The sequence below is a fragment of the Egretta garzetta genome, unplaced genomic scaffold, assembly GCF_000687185.1.
Source record: "Egretta garzetta isolate BGI_Z169 unplaced genomic scaffold, ASM68718v1 scaffold251, whole genome shotgun sequence".
Classification (NCBI taxonomy): domain Eukaryota; kingdom Metazoa; phylum Chordata; class Aves; order Pelecaniformes; family Ardeidae; genus Egretta; species Egretta garzetta.
In genome coordinates, this window is record NW_009258952.1 from 7,098,905 (window position 1) to 7,118,383 (window position 19,479).

Below are 19,479 nucleotides of genomic sequence, written 5' to 3' on the forward strand. Positions count from 1 at the left end.
AGGCCTGAGGAGGGAGGCTCTACTTTTCAGAGCTACTGGATTTTTCTGTGGGGTTTTTTTGCTGGTCAATACAGATTTACTAAACAGGGTAACTATTTCAACTTCATGCTACTTCTCTGGAACACCTACTTTAATACATCAGGACAAACTGTTTCACTTAGCTAAGTAAACTGCAGCCTGTGATCATTCTGTTGTGATTCGGGGGCTGTAGAAAAGCTTATGTAAATCAATCCTATAAAGTTCAGCCCTCAAACAAATGACTAATTAGTACTTATGAGAAAAGCTCCTGTGAGCAGGCATGACATCGTCACAGGATTTGAAGATACAAAAAAGAGAAGTTAAAAGTTTGAGAGTTTTTGACATATTATCTGGTCCTATCAAATATACTTACATTTGTCTTGGTCAGCTTCAACTCCTTCACTTTCTGTGTCACTCGGCAATATCCAAGGTTGATGAGCAAGCTGAAGCTGTTGTAAGAATTCATCCTGCCACAAACAGATCTATTTTAGATAAAATGACAGAGAATGGTTCTATATAAATGCAGACTGTAGCAAACACTCTAGCCTCAATTAAGTAGAGAGGAGAAGGCCTTTAAATAAAAAAAAACCAATCTTGCTGTGAAATAAAACCAGAACGTAGAGGATATGCAGGCTCCCTAGATCTTTTTTTAATTCTTATTTATTTATCTGTTCTTAAAAAAAAAAAAAAAAAGTATCTTTAGCTATCTGCTAGAGCCACAGACATATACATACTCATCTTAGAAATGCAGTGACACAGAACACAATTTTAATGCAGATATTCCATCTGTCCCTCCAGTTTTTGGACTATGCCTAGACATGTCATGCACGATTCACTTAAGTAAGGCTTTGATTTGTCAGAACTTTCATTGTCTCCAATCTAGTAAAAACAAGGACCTGAAACTTGATTTAGAACCTATGGTTTTATTGGAGAAGGAGAAAGCCTAGGAAGGAAAAATGCTATGGAAACTTGTGTCTCCAAGATACCATAAAACCCTAAGCATCAAAATATAAAAGTTTTACACAGTTAAAAATCCATATGCAGCTAAATATATGGTTTTTAAAATGTTTTACAATGGCCTCCTTTTTATATAAAATATACATGTATGCATATAAAAATATTTTTCCATACACACACACATATGTACGTGAGCACGTACACATGCAGACATATAAAATACTTTGACAGGTTTCTTTGCAACGTTCAAGGTGAGAGATGAGACTGGAATGCATAGTTTTATTTTCAAATGCAATTCAAAACATGCAAGCCTAGTCTCTAAAAGAGAATTTAAACATTGGCCAGATATCATAAAATTACTGGCCAGATTCTTATAAGTACCTGAAAAAAAGGGGGTAGTAGCCCTGCCTTCTTTTACACCAGCTGGAAACCAGAATCTACATATTCAAAATTAAATTGCATTGCACAGTGCTACAGCATAATTTTTATTGTTAGGCTCTCTGGTTTAAAAACAGAAACCAGGCTTGTTTAAACCAGCTCTTGGAGACTGAAGGCTGTTCAATCAAGATTTAACTCACTGGGAGTAAATTATTAATTCTGTTAGTAATCTGTTAAAAGATCCACAAAGACTGCTGCGATGGTGCAACACTGAGCTCAGGCAGGAGCTCCAGGCCTTATGCATGTATTGCCATTTCAGATGTGCTCCGTGTTTCTCAGTGAGAAAGTTGCTGACTACAGCACTTGAACGGGACACAGAGTTATGGTTCACGGAACAGGATTCTTGCGGCAGAAGCGGGTGGCTCTCACCCCGATCGGCATACTTTTTCATGTTCCAAAACCACAGAGCAAAGAACTGCACCAGGCAGCAGAAGAGAATGGAAATATCTGGGCAAAAAGAGAGTCCTCATCACATCAAGTTATCCTCTATACTCCAGTAAGTAGGAGGAAAACTTGTTTTAATCAATGCTGTATTCAAATAAGCTGAAATTTCCCGCTGTTAACAATGACAGACCCATAAAGATTACTGAATACCACTTTAAACTATCTGAATAAATAAAGCGACTGTAAAATTCCAAGTGTTCAGAAAATGAAATGGCAAACAAGGGAGTCAGTAGTATTTTCATCTCAACAGCTACTGATAGCTATCACAGAATTGTGTCACTTTAATGGAATCCATCCTAAAGAGATAAGCAGGATTCAACATTCCTTTGTCAATTTATACAAAACACCAAAGGATAAGGTAAATGCATAAAAGTATCTCTGCCAAAGGATTTGGAACCTTGATTTATTAGTCATATAGAGATAATAAAACTATTTCTCTAGGTAGCATTTCTTTACTATAATTCAATTCAGCCTTGAACAGAGCTGATAATAAAACACACCTGTTGGAACTTTGTAATATTATGTGTGCCAAGAGGCAGAACTTGTCCACAAAATCTCAGATCATTATAAGTCTTGAGCATTAAAAAAACCCAGAACGTTCTTAACAGCTGATGTGCTAAGTACTTGCCAAATTATTTAAGATTTGTGCTATAACAAGATTAAACCACCCTGAGCTATAGCATGAACTTTACTAAAATTTAAGAACAACTCTGAATTGTATTTATAAGTAATATTCTTGTATTTTAGACTTGCTAAACTCTGTTTAGATTCTGAAACACACTACAACCTAGGAAGCATACCTAAGGCATTGAGAGATATGTTAAAATTCCTGATAAATAAACAAGTGACAGCACACAGTGTAAACCCATGCAGATTCTGAATTCTTTAATTCAAGCTTCTTATGGTAAAACATGCTCCTGGTAGCCAGTAATCACATCCTTTTCAGCTGACTTATTCTCATCAAGTAGATATCAACTTTGTACTGGTTAATTCCATTAACACCACCAAAGAGTAAGGAAGCAGAATTATTTGCACAATCTTATCATAGTATCTTCTGTATGATTGGCAATATAACCACAGTGTATTTACATCTAGCAGAAATTCCCAGTTCACAACATAAGGCTAAGAAGAATAAAGGCAGTTTCCCTTCTTTTATTTTACTGTTTTTATACAGGAAGAGGATACAAAACCTACAATGAAAGTTGCAAAATAATTTACAGTATCAGCCTCCAGTTTTATATGTTTGTGATTTGTAAAAGTACAAAGACAGAACTTTGTTGATCTTCTCCTACCCCACCTTTGACTTTTTAAAATTTGTCTCCATGGTCAGAGAGAAGCTGTGATACAAGAGAATGAAATCACATGGCCACAAATAGGGGGACACCTCTAACATGGCAAAAAATGTCACTGAACAGAGAGACTTCCTAGGTATGTTCTGTCTAATCCCACTTCTCTACATGACCAGGAACTTCAGTGGGCAAAGACAGCTTAAAAGAGCTCCCAAAACTTCTAGCATAACACTCCAAAGATGGGGCTGGGGGCGGCCAGACCTCCATCAGCTACTTTCTGACATCTGAGGGCCTTTAGAGCTTGGCAGAGGAAGGTCTTCAGTATGAACGTGTCTTACTTTTTCCCTTGGTTTTCCCCTTGGAAGCAGAGCTAGTGCCAAGACGAGTTTCCATTAAGTCAAAGGTCACTTGTGCATGTCAGGAAAGGATAAATAGGGTTTAAGCTGGGTCACTAGCAGCCAACGTACTATTGTACCCAGTGAGCAAAGAGAAAGAAAAGAATTTGTCACTTCTAGAAGGGATTATAACAGAGGATTCGATCCTGCATAGAAACGCTGACTTTTAACTCCAGCTTTACAGTGGGCTTGCTGGATGAAACTGGCCATGCTATTCTAACTGTAAAACAGGGTAATAATATGGCTCATTTCTTAAAGTTCTTGAGACATATATATACACATATATTAAAAGTATAACAGGGCACATTGTAAGAGCTATCAGCAAAGCTTGGGATTTGGCAAACAGAAGTAACAAGTCACAGCAAATGAAATGGGACTCATGGTTATTCTTACTATAACTACAGAAAGGCTGTGGAAGAACACTTTCTTAATTGCCTGCCTTGTTAGAGGGAAGATCAGAAGTGATGGACAGATTAGATGTCCCTTGGTGGAGATGCAGTGTTCATTACATGGCACTTTTGGGAGTCCATACAGTAATTCTAGTTGGCATCACATAACTATGTATCAGTTAAAACAAGACTGCTTAAAAAGAAAGAAAAAAAAAAAAAAGAGGAGTGAAGTGCTTAGTGGAAAACAATGAAACCCTTCATTTCTTCTGAATGTTTTTAATTAAAAATTAATTTCAATTCTTGTTTTCTGGTATGTGAGAAAATTCCAACACACAAACACACCCAACCCCTCAAAACAGGAGACAAAGGGGTTTTGTTTGTCAAAAAATAGATTTGTTACAATTATGTATTTTTTTCCATGGAAAACTTCTGGTTTGAAAATATATTAACTGTCAGTGAAGTTACTTTCAACAGAGCTGTAGTCACCTTTAGTCCTCATGTCTTTAAGCTGGATATCCAGTTCTAGGTGAAGAAGTAGGTCGAGTGATGGGATTTGTGCACTGCCATTCAAACACCAAAATGAGGAATTTTTTTCACCACCATATTTAAGTAAGATTTGCTCCCCAAATTCTTTAGTTCAAGAGTTATCTGTGCCTCATTTCCTTTCTTTCATAATAAATAATGGAGGCCATATACTTAATTGCAAGATTATACTGAGTATCAAATCTCTAATTTTCCTACAAGCTTCTCTAAGCAATATTATTATAAAGAACATTTTAAAATTTCTTTAAGAAGTCATTAGACTGATAATACGTTGTTGTCAAGTGTCATACCCAACAGATTTTTACAACAAACGATACTTCTCAGAAACAATTATCTAAAGGTATGATTTTTTCAGTCTTGGAAAAAAGGTCTCCAGGCTTTGACAAATGGATTACGAAGAGATTGGTAATACATGGTGGGAACCAACCTATTCCACCATTAAAAAATTAGCAATCTAGACTTGTACGTCCTTCTCAAGTCAGTATAGAAGGACTTACATTTCCTGAGAAAAAACCCTCACCTTTATAAGGCATGTATCGGAGATAGACAGCAGGGCTATTCTTTCACAGGTGCTTTTATTTACACTGCCTCCACATTAGAGTTATCTTTAAGGCAGTTAAGGTTAGCAGAGGAGAACCCCACTCAAAATTTACAAGGTACTTTAACTTGTTGTTTTGTTTTGTTTTAAAGAAACACTAATCCTGTAAAAGGCATTGATATGGGACAGGAAGTTTTTATGCTCTGAGTCAGCCTAGTTAACATGCACATAGCATTAGGCAGCAATTCAATGATGCTGGACATTTTTTCATTGCAGTTCAGTTTTGCATTTTGGAAAATCTGTCCATTAAGTGATGCTTAACTTATCACTCCAGTGTGTCCAAAAAATGAAAGAAAAAGCAGACCAAGGAAATGTTATGCACTGTCAGTGCAGTAGGAAAAAAATACCCTGGAATCATAAAGATAAGATAAAGTTGTGTTTAATATTCCAGAGGTACGCACCTCTCAGAAACTGTAAGGCTAATAAACCCGCTATGCATCATACAGGCAAAACCCTACAGAGCTCCTGAAAATTTGGGGGGCATGACTGTTTCAGTATGATTTCTGTAATAACCCTGACATTCTCAATCAGTACCTCTCAAAGCTGAGCAGTATTTCCTTGCTAATATTGTCATCATTATATTTCAAGTTCTTTTCAGAGTAGTAAGTCACATTAGGTACACTGATGTTACTTCAACATAAAACACAATCTAGTCTTCACGTTATAGCAGCTCTTAAACATAGCAAAAACATTAAATTGAAAATCTTACTTCTGATAAACTGCTTCTTTGAGTAGTGACAGTTCCAACAATGTCTCCACTCATTGGCACAGAGAGCCCTGAAGCAGCGCTGAGGGTCCTCCCCATTTGGCTCTTAGATGTCAAAGATCTGCTTCTTTGCATACTAATGATGCCTTCCCTATTTCCTTGGTTGCTAGGGGTAAGAGGCCGTGACAGCAAGCTATTCGGGGTCACAGGTCTGCTCCCTGGAGCTGATGGAGTTGGTGGCCTGTTGGTTTGTGCACTGGGTGTTGGAGGCCTACTGTTTGCAACACTGGACACCTGTGTTCTGCTGTTAGTGGGCAGCGGTGGTGATTTGTTTGCTTGGAGCTGAATGTTCTTCCCCGTCTGAGTTGGCACCTGAGGCCTTGGATTTTGGCCCTGTGTAGCTTGAAGATTGCCTTGATGGTCAGATGTAGCTAAATTATGATGTTGGATACTAGGGCTTCTTGAGAGCCTTGCTTCTTCCCATAGTGCTAGGTCCTTCTCAATATCTGTGCACACACACACAAACAAAAAAGAAAGAAAGAAACTCACTTTCTGTTTCTCTCTGGTTTAGAACTCTTATTTTCTCCAATGTAAGTCACAACCTAAGCTATGCAGAGAAAATCTACTCACCCTTAATAAGGCATCAGAATTAACAGTTCAAATGTTTGACAAGCATTTCCTCAAAGTTTATTTACATTTGACTTACTGCAAACACGACTATCCCACAGAAATGAAATATTACCACTTCATTGAACGTCAATACAACCTATAAAAATCCCTCTCGTTTCTTCAGAGTTTTCTCTCTGTGGCTTTTGTACAGTTTCTCATTAGTATCAAACCAAGATGGAGAGGTGAGCTAAACCTGCCATCCTAAGCTGCAGCAAAGGGAATCCAAGACTGGTTCAAGGAAAGACTTTTGCTTCTTGCCTTGCTGTCTGTTGCCCAACCAAAACTCTGGGGGAAATAACCCTTGAACTCTGGCACATCTGGATCTGTGATCCTGTTTGAATCTGAATTTTGTGTTCTGGCCTGCCATCAGTGCCACAGCAGGTGGCAGGGTCACCAACATCTAGAATCCAAGGAGAAAAGGTGGCCGTTATCTGGTGGTCCAGTCCCTGCCCCTCACACATCCATAAGGAATAAGATCATATTTAAAAACAGAAGAGATCGGGGCTAGTGATGAAGTGTCTTCTGGATTCATTTAAATTATATTAATGCTTCTAATGAATTAAATCAGATACATCCCACAGTTAGGTGAGTGCAGCTGGAATTTATGTTAGCATTGCTAACATACTGAAAGTCCTTGCAAGTAAAAATGTCAAGCTTAAGGAACAGTTTATTCAAGTTTATTTTACCTTACACAATTGTTAGGAACTTTCACTGGCATGTACTCTACTGCAACTTGGTTTTGATAGGGACAGTTGGTTATATTTAGAAAAGCAATGCCATTTCCCATTAAACTGTACAAATCACAGTCCCCCAAAGCTGTAAATCAGCAAGGCTCTACTGATTTAAACACCTATTAAGTGAACTTACATAAAATAAGCATTTAATTTTTATGTTGATAACAATAATTTCAGGTTCTAGAAGTCCTAAAAGAAACAGATTCTAAACTGCATATTGTAAATATCAGATTTTCTTTCACTTGTGTTTGCCAGTAGGCATAAAAGAAATGCTGCACTTAATTAAAGATGTGCCACATTTAACTTATTTTATAACAACACCCTGAAAACAGGAAAATAAGCCATGACAATTTCATGTTACTAGTCTGACACAAGATATTCCACATTTCAAATGCTATTACTAGAAAAGCTGGTAAAACTGAAATAGTTGTGAAAGCCTCAGCTAAAAGTGTCTCTCAATGCTTTAAAGTTTAAATGCTTTGCTGTTAGCAAATTTCAAAACATAGTTATTGTTTCTAGCACACAGTTAAGAATATTTCTAACTGCTACCTTGCTGATCTCTTAAAATTAATTATTTCCATTTTGAAATAATTATGTCTTGAAGTACTCTTCCCATTATGCTTTTAAAAAAATCAATACACATCACTTTGGCATTTGTAAGGTGCCTGGCAAAAATTCAGGGGGCAATAAATGACAATGTGGGCTACCTGATTTAAACCAAAGGAGGAATATGTTCTTTTAAAGATTCAGCTTAGCCAATGTCTGCAGAATTACAGACCTCTAACTTGCCCATGATAATACAGCATGCTGAGAAATTATCTGAATATTGAATGATTTAATAAGAGTTAAATGAATGTTTTATTCTGGCTCATGTTTTCTTAATTCCATAAAGTAATGAAGCCTGCAGATAAATCAATTATTCCAATAATTTCTCCATATATAATTAACATGTTTCTATAGTGTAATTATTCAGTTTTATTTAGCACACATCCTCTTTTTGATTTTACTTCAAGCTCAGTTTTTCATCCAGAAATAAAAAAAATCACACATCTCCAGCTTTACAGTATTATCTGATCCATAGTAAATACCAGAATTGAATTATGACTTAGGATTTTTTAAATCCCTTGTCAATGTCATTTAAAGGAAAATAAAATGCAGGCAACAGAGCAACACAAAGGCATTTTATTTTCATATCAGAAATACGAGAATAAGGATATGACTCATAATGCGCTTACAAGCTGTTTATGCATTTAACAGTTCTTCTTGTGGTAAAATATATTCCAGAAGCACCCAATGACCACAGAATCAGTGTAACAAATCAAGTTGGCAAGATAATGGCATTAACTACCAAAAAACCCATATTCTCCACTTGCATGTGATATAAAGCAGCTACAGTAACATAAGAGACTGGATCTTAGAAAAAAGTATCATAAGCCATATGTAGAGAAGGAAAGAAAACTGATTGCTTCAATATCTGATTTTGTAAAAATGCTGCTTTCAAATATCAAGGTACTGAGGCAGCTGCTGCAGTTGGTGCTAGTCCCTAATTTAGGCCCAGGCACCAAATTGTGCCTTATGTTAGGAGTGAGTTTTATCCAGCACGTAGTCCGTAAGAGAAAGCCAGGCTCCTTAAGGTGTATCTGAGACAGGGGACCGCATTTCATCATTACACAGATAATCCAAGTCATAATTCAGGCATTTAAATGACTGCCTAGTACTGGGTAGAATTCTAGGTTACGGTGCAGTTGGTAAGAGAACTGAAACGAGGAGACGTGCTGATATCAGAGACACTTGAACTTTTGCAAATGTATGAGACAAATAAGGCTAAGCAAAACCACAGCATTATTATCTGAGGTCCTCTGAGCTGATTCTTCATGGAAATTATGTTGTGCTTGTCTGTGAGGAGAATAATTGTCTCAAGCAGCAGTGGTATTATAACAGGACATGGATTATTAGGAATACAAGAGTCCAATGTCTAATCACTGGGCTGTTTTCTTGTGAACTTTTCAGGCAGTCAAAAATTACTGAGCGGTAGAACGACTGAACCCCATGTTACAGCGTTACTAAAATAACGGGCCCAAAGCCAAATGACAACAGCAGCACTGATGTGAGAGAGAAGACCTTGTAGGTCACACAACAGCAGACTGAATCTCGGAGACTAAGTGAATCTAGCTAGTTAGCTTACAGTCAATTAAGCATTTAAAATTCCATCTTCTGTTGAATATTGTATCTATTACCGTCAGCTTTGTCTAGGGAGATCTAAAGGAACTGCATGTTTCAGAGCATACTGCATACAAGAACAGCTTGTACAACTATGGAAATGCGACCAGTTAGGACATAAATCAAAGTAGGGAGATCTTTACCAGACCCCTCCTGAGTGACAACTGCAGCAACACAAGGGAAGGCAAGTGCTACCTCAGTGGCAGAGGCCCCTGGGGTACTCAGGTCCCTGCTATGCCAAAGAAACCTGATGACCACAGCTTGGCCTGCTGGTCTCCTGGTTCCTACTAGATATTCCTGGCAGTTTCAGCACAGAGAGAGGGCTCATCGATTTTCAGTCTAGTTTGGCAGTGGCTACATCTCTAATAGCTACAGTGACTTGAACCTGTCAAAAAATAGAATGGCAGTATCTCTGTTGTCAGAAATAAAAACTGTCTAAAAGATCTTCATTTGTAGAATTCATCATTTTTAGTTCTTGCTCCATTATGAGCAAAAACTATTTCTAAAGAGCTTCCCTCATTGTGCTCATAGCTTTGTCTTCTGCCTTGGCTTCAGCTGCAACAGCCCCTAGACAAAAGTACAACAGCTGTACCTCTGTCTAAAGAGGACACAGCTCCCAAGCCTTTCACACCAGTATTACTGGTAGGATAAATGTCCAAAGTCTTCTAGAACATCACCCTGAAAGTGGTAAGTCCTCTGCCTCACTCTCTGCATAACTTGAAAGAAGGGTCAGATAAATTTAATGTCTCCCTCCACCTTACATATACAGTCTTTATGTTCCAGCTCTGCATTACTTTATGAAAAGTTGGCCCATGAAGCTCATCTTTCACCATATGGCAAATAGCATGCATAATATAGGACTACCATGCTATAGGTCTACTTTATACCTTATAACTGAAGCTGAAGATATAAAACATTGATCACAAAGAAGAACAAATTGCAAACTATATCCTAGGATATCCCTCATTATTTTTTATAGAGCTTTAAAACATATTTTCACTGAAAAAAAAGGGGGGGTTGTTTGATGTTTCAGAAATGGTTACCCCATCAAAGATGTTGCAGATGTTCTACTGCACACAAGTTAACAGACTTCACGCAGCCAGGAGTCTCGTGAACAAGGTGGGCTTTTCCTGCAGAGTAATCTATTCTCAAGCTAAAGGTCCACTGCAGCCTTTTCTAAAGACTACTTAACTGTAGGTGAAGCATCAGTACGTCCTTATTTGTGTAAGTCTTGGTGAAATGTGAAAACAACAACAAAAAAAAAAGTGCGTTATTAAGCTGTCAGACTGCAGTATATTTAACACAGTTTAATTACTGTTTAATTACTGTATTTTCTCTAATTACAGCAAAGTTCATTACATCTACAAACACAACAATAATTGTGCCGTTTCTCTTCAATGAAGAAAAAGGGAAGTTTAAAGTTTTTATCTGTTCTCATCAGCATGTGAGATAGATAATTTTTTCTTTCGTCTGAAACATTGGCAGAGCCAGCTGGGTGAGTACTGCTGGGTCTTCTATGATCCCTTGGTACCATACATACCAGCTAGGTGTTTTTCCATGGTCTGAAGTTCTTTCGCTGCTAAGGAGTCCTTTAAGAGTTTCTGCCTTGGGGAGCCTCCAGGTCTGACACCCATGGCATCCAGGGTCCAAACTGTCTGAGACTTGCACAGATAAAAAGAAAAGGGAATACTTTTAATCCAGTTTCACATTTAGATGTGAAACAATAAAAAAAAGTGGTGTTCTAATTCAGAATAGTGAATCTGCTGATTTTTTTGTAAAATATATAACATTTTATACAATATATCACAAAATACCATGTCTTACCTTAAATAACATAAATAGTAGGCATTAATTAAAATCAACCATTCTAAAGTAATTCAGACATATACCTTCACACAAGCTCTTCTTCCTTGCTGAGACATAACAGGACAATTTCTTCAATGATTTACATTCTGTGCAGTTCCAATTACTTAGTGGGGGTTGCACTTACTTTAAATTACCATAACATTTGGCACCATATCTCTGCAAAGCAGCACTTCTGGGAATATCACAGAATTTCCTGATCAAAATTTCCAGTGCTGCTTTATCACTGCAAGAAGTATTCCTTTCAGGAACAGCAACTAAATCATCAGGGCAACACAGCAGTTGGGAAGGGATGCCAGCAAACAGACCACCTCCCCAGTCACTTCACGATTGAATGTTGTGGTATTCAAAATTATCTGCATTTTCTGGAACCCACTCAATACAGTTTCAAGAAATGATTTTAAAATACACTATGAGGTAAACTTGATAAGTTTTTTTAATACTTATTTGAAATACACAAAACATATACGATCAAGTATGCAAGACGTGGTCATAAAAACAACAAAAAACCCCATTAATTAAAGCATTCTTAACAGCCTATCTGAAATAAATTTTACATTATTACCTCACCAAAACATTTAATCTGTAGCCTAGGGGGTTTTTGTTGCTTTCCAGGTTTCCTAAAGAAGCAAGGCTTATGCAACGGTTTCATTGTCATTCACCTCTTATAAATTTTTTAATCTTTCGGTAAACGCCAAACAAATTTAGAGAGGGGCCATGGTTTCAAAGACGTTCAGGGAGAAGAATGATTGAGTAGAGGAGGGAGACCCAAACTGGTGGTGCCATTCATGGGAGGCGTACAGGGCTCTGCTGCTACGCAGTCTGCCGGTCTGGAACCGTATCGCCAGCAGACGGGTGGGCTGCTGCAGACAGCTGCAGCACGCGGTGGTACCTGTCTGGCCGGACTCTCATGTCATAGGGAAAGGTGTACCGAGTGTTCAAAGGGTGAACATGAAAATATAGGCTTGATATCATCTCTATTCACAAAAATTTTGCTTTAATCACAAACACTATATAAAGCACTGTAGCTTCCATCCCTTTTCTAAAAGTATGCATAATTCTGCAGAAATAAAATGTTATATGGGATATATTTTACAAAATTTTTAATCTGTTCCAAGAAACTGATCGTTGTGAACCATGTATCTTTAAAATATGTTAACACAGATTCATATTTATAAAGCAACAGCTACACTGTAATGCAGCACATGCGTACATTAAAAACCCTAGTCGTATTTACCAGCACACAAAATAGTTCAAAGCTGCAGATAATTCTGTTATTGACTCAACATTTTTTGAACACTACTGAAATTTTTTGATTTGCCAATTGTTTTTTTACACTAGTTCTGCTCTGGTTAAAGTTACCTGTATTTAATCCCAGGTAAATACACAGGAACAGCTGAATAAAACATTGAGTTAGTCAGAAGTGGAACTGATCCTGCAAACACATTAGTTTCAGACCTATCGCTAGACCTGATTCACCTCTTCCCCAAGAGATTTTGAGCATTTGGCACTTCAGTCCTCATTGTGAATTCTCCATCCAAGTCATAATCTGTCTTGCTGAGGTCACTACAGAATATTAATCTGTATTAAATTACTCACAGCTCTAAGTGTTTATTTCTAATAGATATTAGTTACTCAGTATTTATCCCTAGATGGAAGAGTATTTGATTCTGTGAACAAATCATCTGAAATAAATGAAACTAAATAACAGACGGGAAGGGGGAACAGAGCCTGTAACAACTCTAATATTTAATTTTCAATTTATTTTTAGATATACTCTTGTCCCCAGATTTTTATGGCAGAAAAAGGCCATATATATACATTTTATAGTGTATATTTTCATAAGGTGGAAAAACAAGCAGGTCTTCAATAATGACTATGGAGGGAAAAATTCACCAAGGTTATAAGGATGAATCCTTTTTGAAAGTACAATTTCATACACAAATAAAACTCTGATGAAATAGGGCATAAAAACTAGTCAGTGATCTATGGTAACACTTGAAGACCAAATTTCTCTTCTAATATTCTTAACTCTGACCATTCAAGTCTATCATATGCAAATTATCATGGGTTTTCAGTAACTTCCTAACATCCTAAAAACACAGACTTCCAAACATTGCCCTGGTGAGAGGGTTTCACTCTCCATGGCCCATTTTCTCTTCTACAAACCTCTACTGTTTCTTCTTACATTCTGCCTTTTCCTCTGCCTTATTTCTTTCCTTTATGCACAGCAGTCATGTAGGACACATACAACTAAGGTGACTCTCTGAATAAAGGCAGCTCTCTACTGCCTGTAGCAGAATCTAAGATAACTGGAGAAAAACGATTCTTTAATGGTGGTCATCATGATAGTGTTTTAGATGTTTATAAAAACAGGAGTAATATTTGAATTAAATAACTTGCAGTTAGGAGACTCCAAATCACAAAGATCATCAGACACCAGTAATACCTTTGTATGTTTCAATACAGGATTTAAAATCTTATATAAGTTAATGTAAGACATGGATATGCCTGTGTATAAGCACATACAGGTAGACAAAGGCAGGTACGCACATGCGTTTAATAAATATTTGTGTCCACCTTCATCCTGTTAACACACAGCTACAGAGACATACAGAGTTTGTGTTCAGTTCTGGAAGTAGCACAGATGTATACATTCTCTCTAAGAATAAATATTTATCTTGTATATGATTTAAAACAAATACATTTATATATATATTCAGTCTCTACCATTACATATTGTTATATGTCCAAACTCCCTTTCACATACACAGTTCCAACACCCTGTGAAATTAATGAAGTAACTTTGGACGATTTTTTTGCCTAAATTCTGTGACTCTTCCTGTGCATTTTTCTGTTCTGTTCTATGTAATATTACAAGCTTATGGCATTTTGTCAGGCAATATCTTCACAAAAGACCAGAACAGTATTGCAATACTAGTTATGAAAGATGAGACATTTAATATTAGCAATTTAATTTCATGATAAATTATGTGCTTATAATAGTGCCTTCCAATTAAACACTCATTTGATAGAAAATAATGATGATCTGGAAAAAAAAAGGTACAAGAGTTTATTAAGACCTTAAAACTGTAGTGTAACCATTTTTTGTTCCTTCTCTGAAGCTAGGTATTTTCAGGGCTATAACCATCAACATTTTTGGAGGCAGGCTCAGGTAATGTTTTTTTCTATATATCGAAATAATATTGAACATAAAAAAATATTTTTTAACATTTTGAGACAGAGTTCATCTAAGTGAATAATGGATAAACACAGACAGAGGTCCTCAGTGTCTCCAGCACACAATGTATATAACTTCTTCCTAAAAGATAAACATGAGCTGAAAGTAGGGGATGTTAATCAAGGAGGCTTTGTCAGTTTAAATGCAAGGATAAATGAATTTGTACAGCTCTAGCAGAATTCACTGGTGCCCCTTCTCACCACTGGATGAATGGCAGCAGTTCAGATATGTCACTTAAGAAAGGGATTCAGGCTTGCAAGCCATTTATTTAAACCTTCTTATTCCACTTCACCAAAACCTACCCTTTATCTACTGGCCAGGAATTGCAGAGATGAAACACTGATGTCAGTTAACTTGGACTTTAATGATAACGACTGACTAAAAGCAGTTGAAAAATATATCATATATGTAAGAAGCATGTGCATAGAAGTCCTTCCAGTTCCTTCTGTATCTTCCAAACTACAATTGCCCTTGATCACTCATTAAGCTTTATAAATGTTAGCACAAAATTTATAAATAACCTATTTATATTAATAAGAAAAATAACATCTAAATTTGAGGATGTTCCTGAAAGTCATCTTGTCTTGTCTAACAGCTCTGGGCCCTGTTCATCATCTTCAAAATTTGAAGGTGAGGCAACATTTCTTTGTGCCAGAAGTGTGTTCAAACAAAGCCCTCAAGATACATTTGTCAACTCTTTAGGTCAATTATATGTCCATTTCTTTAGTGGCTTTCTTTACATATCATCATAATTTCTCCACATAAAATACATTAATTAATTTTTTGGGTTTTTTTTACTTTGATCACTTAGCCAAATTATCGCTAAAAGAAAAAAGCCAAAGGTAATCTCCCTCATCATTGGTTCCCTGAACTTCTGGAAAATACCATAACTTACTGGGAATGCCACAGTGGCACGGAAATACAATTAAGAATTAAGAATAAGGAAGTTTTTCCAAGATCACTATATGTGCTTCAATCTGCAGCACAATGTTAGTTTAACAGCATGCATCAGTATAGCTTTTACCCCTAAAAAAACCCACACAGTGCAGATGTGAATATCTTCATCTCACCATGGAGCTGACTTGATGCAGGCTGTGTAATACCCACTGACACCTGGAAGAGTTCTACAGAGGTGCAACATTTCAGAATAGCTAAGGTCAAGAGGAAGGTCTCCAAATTACCTACAACATCATCTGGATATCAAGTGCTTGTTAGAAAATAAATTACTCTTTCTTGCTGACCATAAAAAGTGTTAATAAACAATGCAGTGTTATGTTTCTATGTCATTTTGGCCTGCTTCAGAGTAAACCACCCAGGTACTCACATGCATGTCCATGCACACACATGATCTCTTTCCAGGTGTGGGAACAGTCCCCACCCCACAAGAGAAAGTGCTTCTTCATTTTTAAAGACTATCTGAATTGCACGATCACAATAAAATGAATAAAAGGAGGTGAGACCCAGTTAATTAGTTAGTTCCTGGCAAGCTGTAAATATATAGAGCATCTCCCCTATGAGGAAAGGCTGAGGGATCTGGACTTGTTTAGCCTGAAGGAGAGAAGACTGAGAGGGGATCCCATCAACACATACAAATATCTTAAGGGTGGATGTCAGAACAGAGAACAGAGTCGGACTCTTTGCAGTGGTGCCCAGCGAGAGGACAAGGGGCAATGGGAACAAACTGAAGCACAAGAGGTTTCATTTGAACATGAAGAACTTCTTTACTTTGAGGGTGACAGAGCACTGGAACAGGCTGCCCAGAAGGGCTGTGGAGCCTCCTTCTTTGGAGATATTCAAAACCTGCCTGGACGATGTCCTGTGCAACCTGCTCTGCGTGAACCTGCTTTAGCAAGGGGGTTGGACTGGATGATCTCCCGAGGTCCCTTCCAACCCCTGCCATTCTGTCATTCTGTGATATGAAATGCATTTTGATTGAACTTTTTCTTCTATGTAGTTTTGCTAATCAGGTGCAAATTTTATTGGTAACTTCAGGACATATACTGGAAGACATCCATGCTTAGCTTTCTATGTATAACCTACCATTTCTTTGCTGAATAGCTTGAATATCTTAAATAGACAAGTTTGACAGATATCCCTCCACATATAAAAAAATAGCCTTTATTGAAAAATTTGTTTGGAAGCGTCCCTTCTGTTCTGACCAAGCAGCTGCAAGGGCAGTTGTTATTCACGCAGCGGAACTTTTTGTGCAATATTTTGTTTGAAGGTTCTTCACACAACATATATTTTCTGTAAGAGTTCACTAAATGTTTAATCTTTCAGCTTCCATAGTCTGCTCAAGGACATAAGGTGAGCTAGTCAACATGGTTTTTTGGTACTGTAAAAATAATAAACCTTCTCAGAGCTCTGCTGCAATATTGGCAGCCACCTCTAATCCCCAGCTTCCACATTAGGGCCTGTTCTACTTGAAATGCCGTGTAATTGAAATTACAAGCTTTTTTGCTTCCCATGGCAGTCAGCCAGCACATTTTACACTAAACCTTACACTAAAAAAATGGTAGTTTAAGTTAACTTACATAGTCTTTCTGTTTACAAGCAAGAAGGAAGGAGGAAATATGTGGGCACCTGGGAATCACATTTGTTTCAGTTCCTGAAATGTAACCAGAACAATTCTTTCTAAGCTTCAGTCCTGTTTTATTTACTGTTATTTGGACTAGTATTTTTGAATTTGTCATGCCCAAGAAACCAAAATTTTGGACAGGTAAAAACAAGGCACTTACTGGTTTATATTTTTTTAAAGTTCAGAAAATTCTTTCAATTTAAAATTCCATTTTAGAGGATTAAATATTTTCAACTTAGAGTATTTTTACTCCAGAAGACATCTGCCCTTCTGTCTGTCCCATGAAAGATCTCCTTGGCATCACTAACCACAAGCTGCATGCAACGCCTGCCAGGGCGGCTGATGAACTGACCTTGGGAGGAGCAGGGGCCTTTTTGGAAGCAGCCCTTGCCCCTGGGGGTCCGGGCAGGGAGATGGTGCAGCCCCACCATGCATTACAGGGGTCAGGCAGGCACCAAGGGGGGCTCAAGTTTTGCAATATGCAACATGATATCAGCAAAAAGAATACCAGCAGGTAAGAAGTGGAGGGGAAAAAAAATTAAGTACTTCAGGTGCTCTCCAAAGTAAAAGAGAATTTTAAAAGTAAGAAATAACTGTTTTGTAGCTGTATGTACAAAATGCTATATCTGTTTTATGGAATTTGTTTTACATAGGGGAAGTCTCAACTAAAGAGGTTCAAGGTATATATTTCAAACTACTTGCTTAACTTCTTGCAGGAAATACCATTTATTTCCCCAAGAACCTTGATATTATGGTCTTCTACTATCTTGTATCATTAATTTCGCTAATAGTAATTAAACTTACGCATTTGCAGGTTTTTTTTGACTAGCTGTGGAAGAGTTGCACTAATGTAATATTACCTGTTATTATTTTTACAGAGTATTTAAAATTTAAAATTTTAACTTTATGTGCCTTCATTTCCACAATCCAAGTCAACTTGGATTTGCAAACTTCTGTATCACAACACACTAATTTTGTGTGTATAAGTATGACCTTTATAATTCATACGACCTCACAGGCACACTGATGTTGCTCCTGATGTGGCAGTGGAACCTTAAAATACTTATTTTAATGACTAACCTGCTAAATGATAAACAGTGACCCCAATCCAGCAAAAAATATATAGACAGTTAAACACTGAAGTTTGGGTGATTTAGAGCTGCCGATTATACTGAAATATGTACAAGTAATTACGTTACTTTTTGGCATTGCTCCCAGGGAAAATAGTGGGAAGAGATAAGAAATTTTCTAACAATTAAAATTTAAATCATGTATCACCAAAATATAGCTGTATTCAACATATATTGATAGCAAGAATTAAAAGCTTATTTTTTCCTTGTGCATGAAGCCTCAAGTCATTTCACAAATTGAATTACCATTAAGGAATTTCTGTATTTATCACATAAAATCCATGTGTGTATCCCTTCTAGGAAAGCAACTGAAAAGTTCCAAAGCAGTAGGGAAAACAGGAGAAAAATTATTTAAAACAAAACACCTTTATAAAAGAATTCATTAGAGTATTTTTCCCACAGTAATAAAGAGCAAAAACCCAAGGCAAATTCATGCAGAAATGCCTTTTGCAGTTGGACAACTTTTTTTTTCCACAGTTTCTGTTACACTTGGATTGGTTTGCCTTACATGGATAATTTGCAAAGAAAAATATACCTTTTTATGTGTACATGCAAGGCAAGATGAGTGAATGCAAAGATTCACATAAAAACCCCAATAAGCATGAGTCCTGTTAGACCCAGGTGGTAAAAGAAGCAACTCAGAGGGAAGGCAAAGGCTACTCAGCATGAACTGCCCAGTGCATGTGCCCTCTTTCTTTCTGTTAGTCACTGTAAATTTAGTAACTTCCCCTGATACCTTACTTTTCCGTTTCTGTCAGAATTCCAGCCCACCTAATTTTTTCCTAACATCACTTCAGTGTTTTCTTAAAGCTTGCTAGCCAAATATTTATAAAACTCATTTACAGAAACATAAAGTAAAATAGGACTCTGAGTTCACCGCACGGCAAAAATCTCAAGAAAAAGCTTTTCATTTTGCCGAGCACTTTTTGTAACATTAAATATTTGTCAGAAAATGAGCCCTGCAGTAAACTAGGATCTCTAAGGACATTTTGAATGCTTGATTCCACTTTGAATCCTTGCAAAACCCTTGGGAAGAATGCTGATTCCTGTAAATACTTCAAACTGCTTTTTGCTAGCTTTACTAGTTTATTCATTCTGTACACCTTGTTTGGGATTGTGCAGCACTGAAAATGTAAGTTCTTGATTTTTCAAATGTCAGCTCGCTTTGTGAAAAATAAAGCATTGAAAAGCTGGACATGAGCCGGCAGTGTGCGCCACCGTACCCTGGGCTGCATCAGGAGAAGTGTGGCCAGCAGGTCGAGGGAGG

At 37.2% G+C, this 19,479-nt stretch overlaps 1 protein-coding gene across 1 annotated transcript in view; it reads right to left on the minus strand.

Moving 5' to 3' along the window:
- Window positions 1-377: 377 nt before the first annotated feature.
- Window positions 378-19,479, minus strand: part of CUNH8orf34 (chromosome unknown C8orf34 homolog) — a 179,676-nt gene continuing 160,574 nt past the window's right edge. The window contains exons 11-13 of the mRNA XM_009634463.1: window positions 10,941-11,061; window positions 5,781-6,283; window positions 378-485 (exon numbers count right to left, since the gene is read on the minus strand). Of these exons, the coding sequence (XP_009632758.1) occupies window positions 378-485; window positions 5,781-6,283; window positions 10,941-11,061 (732 nt within the window). The remainder of the gene's footprint in view (window positions 486-5,780; window positions 6,284-10,940; window positions 11,062-19,479) is intronic.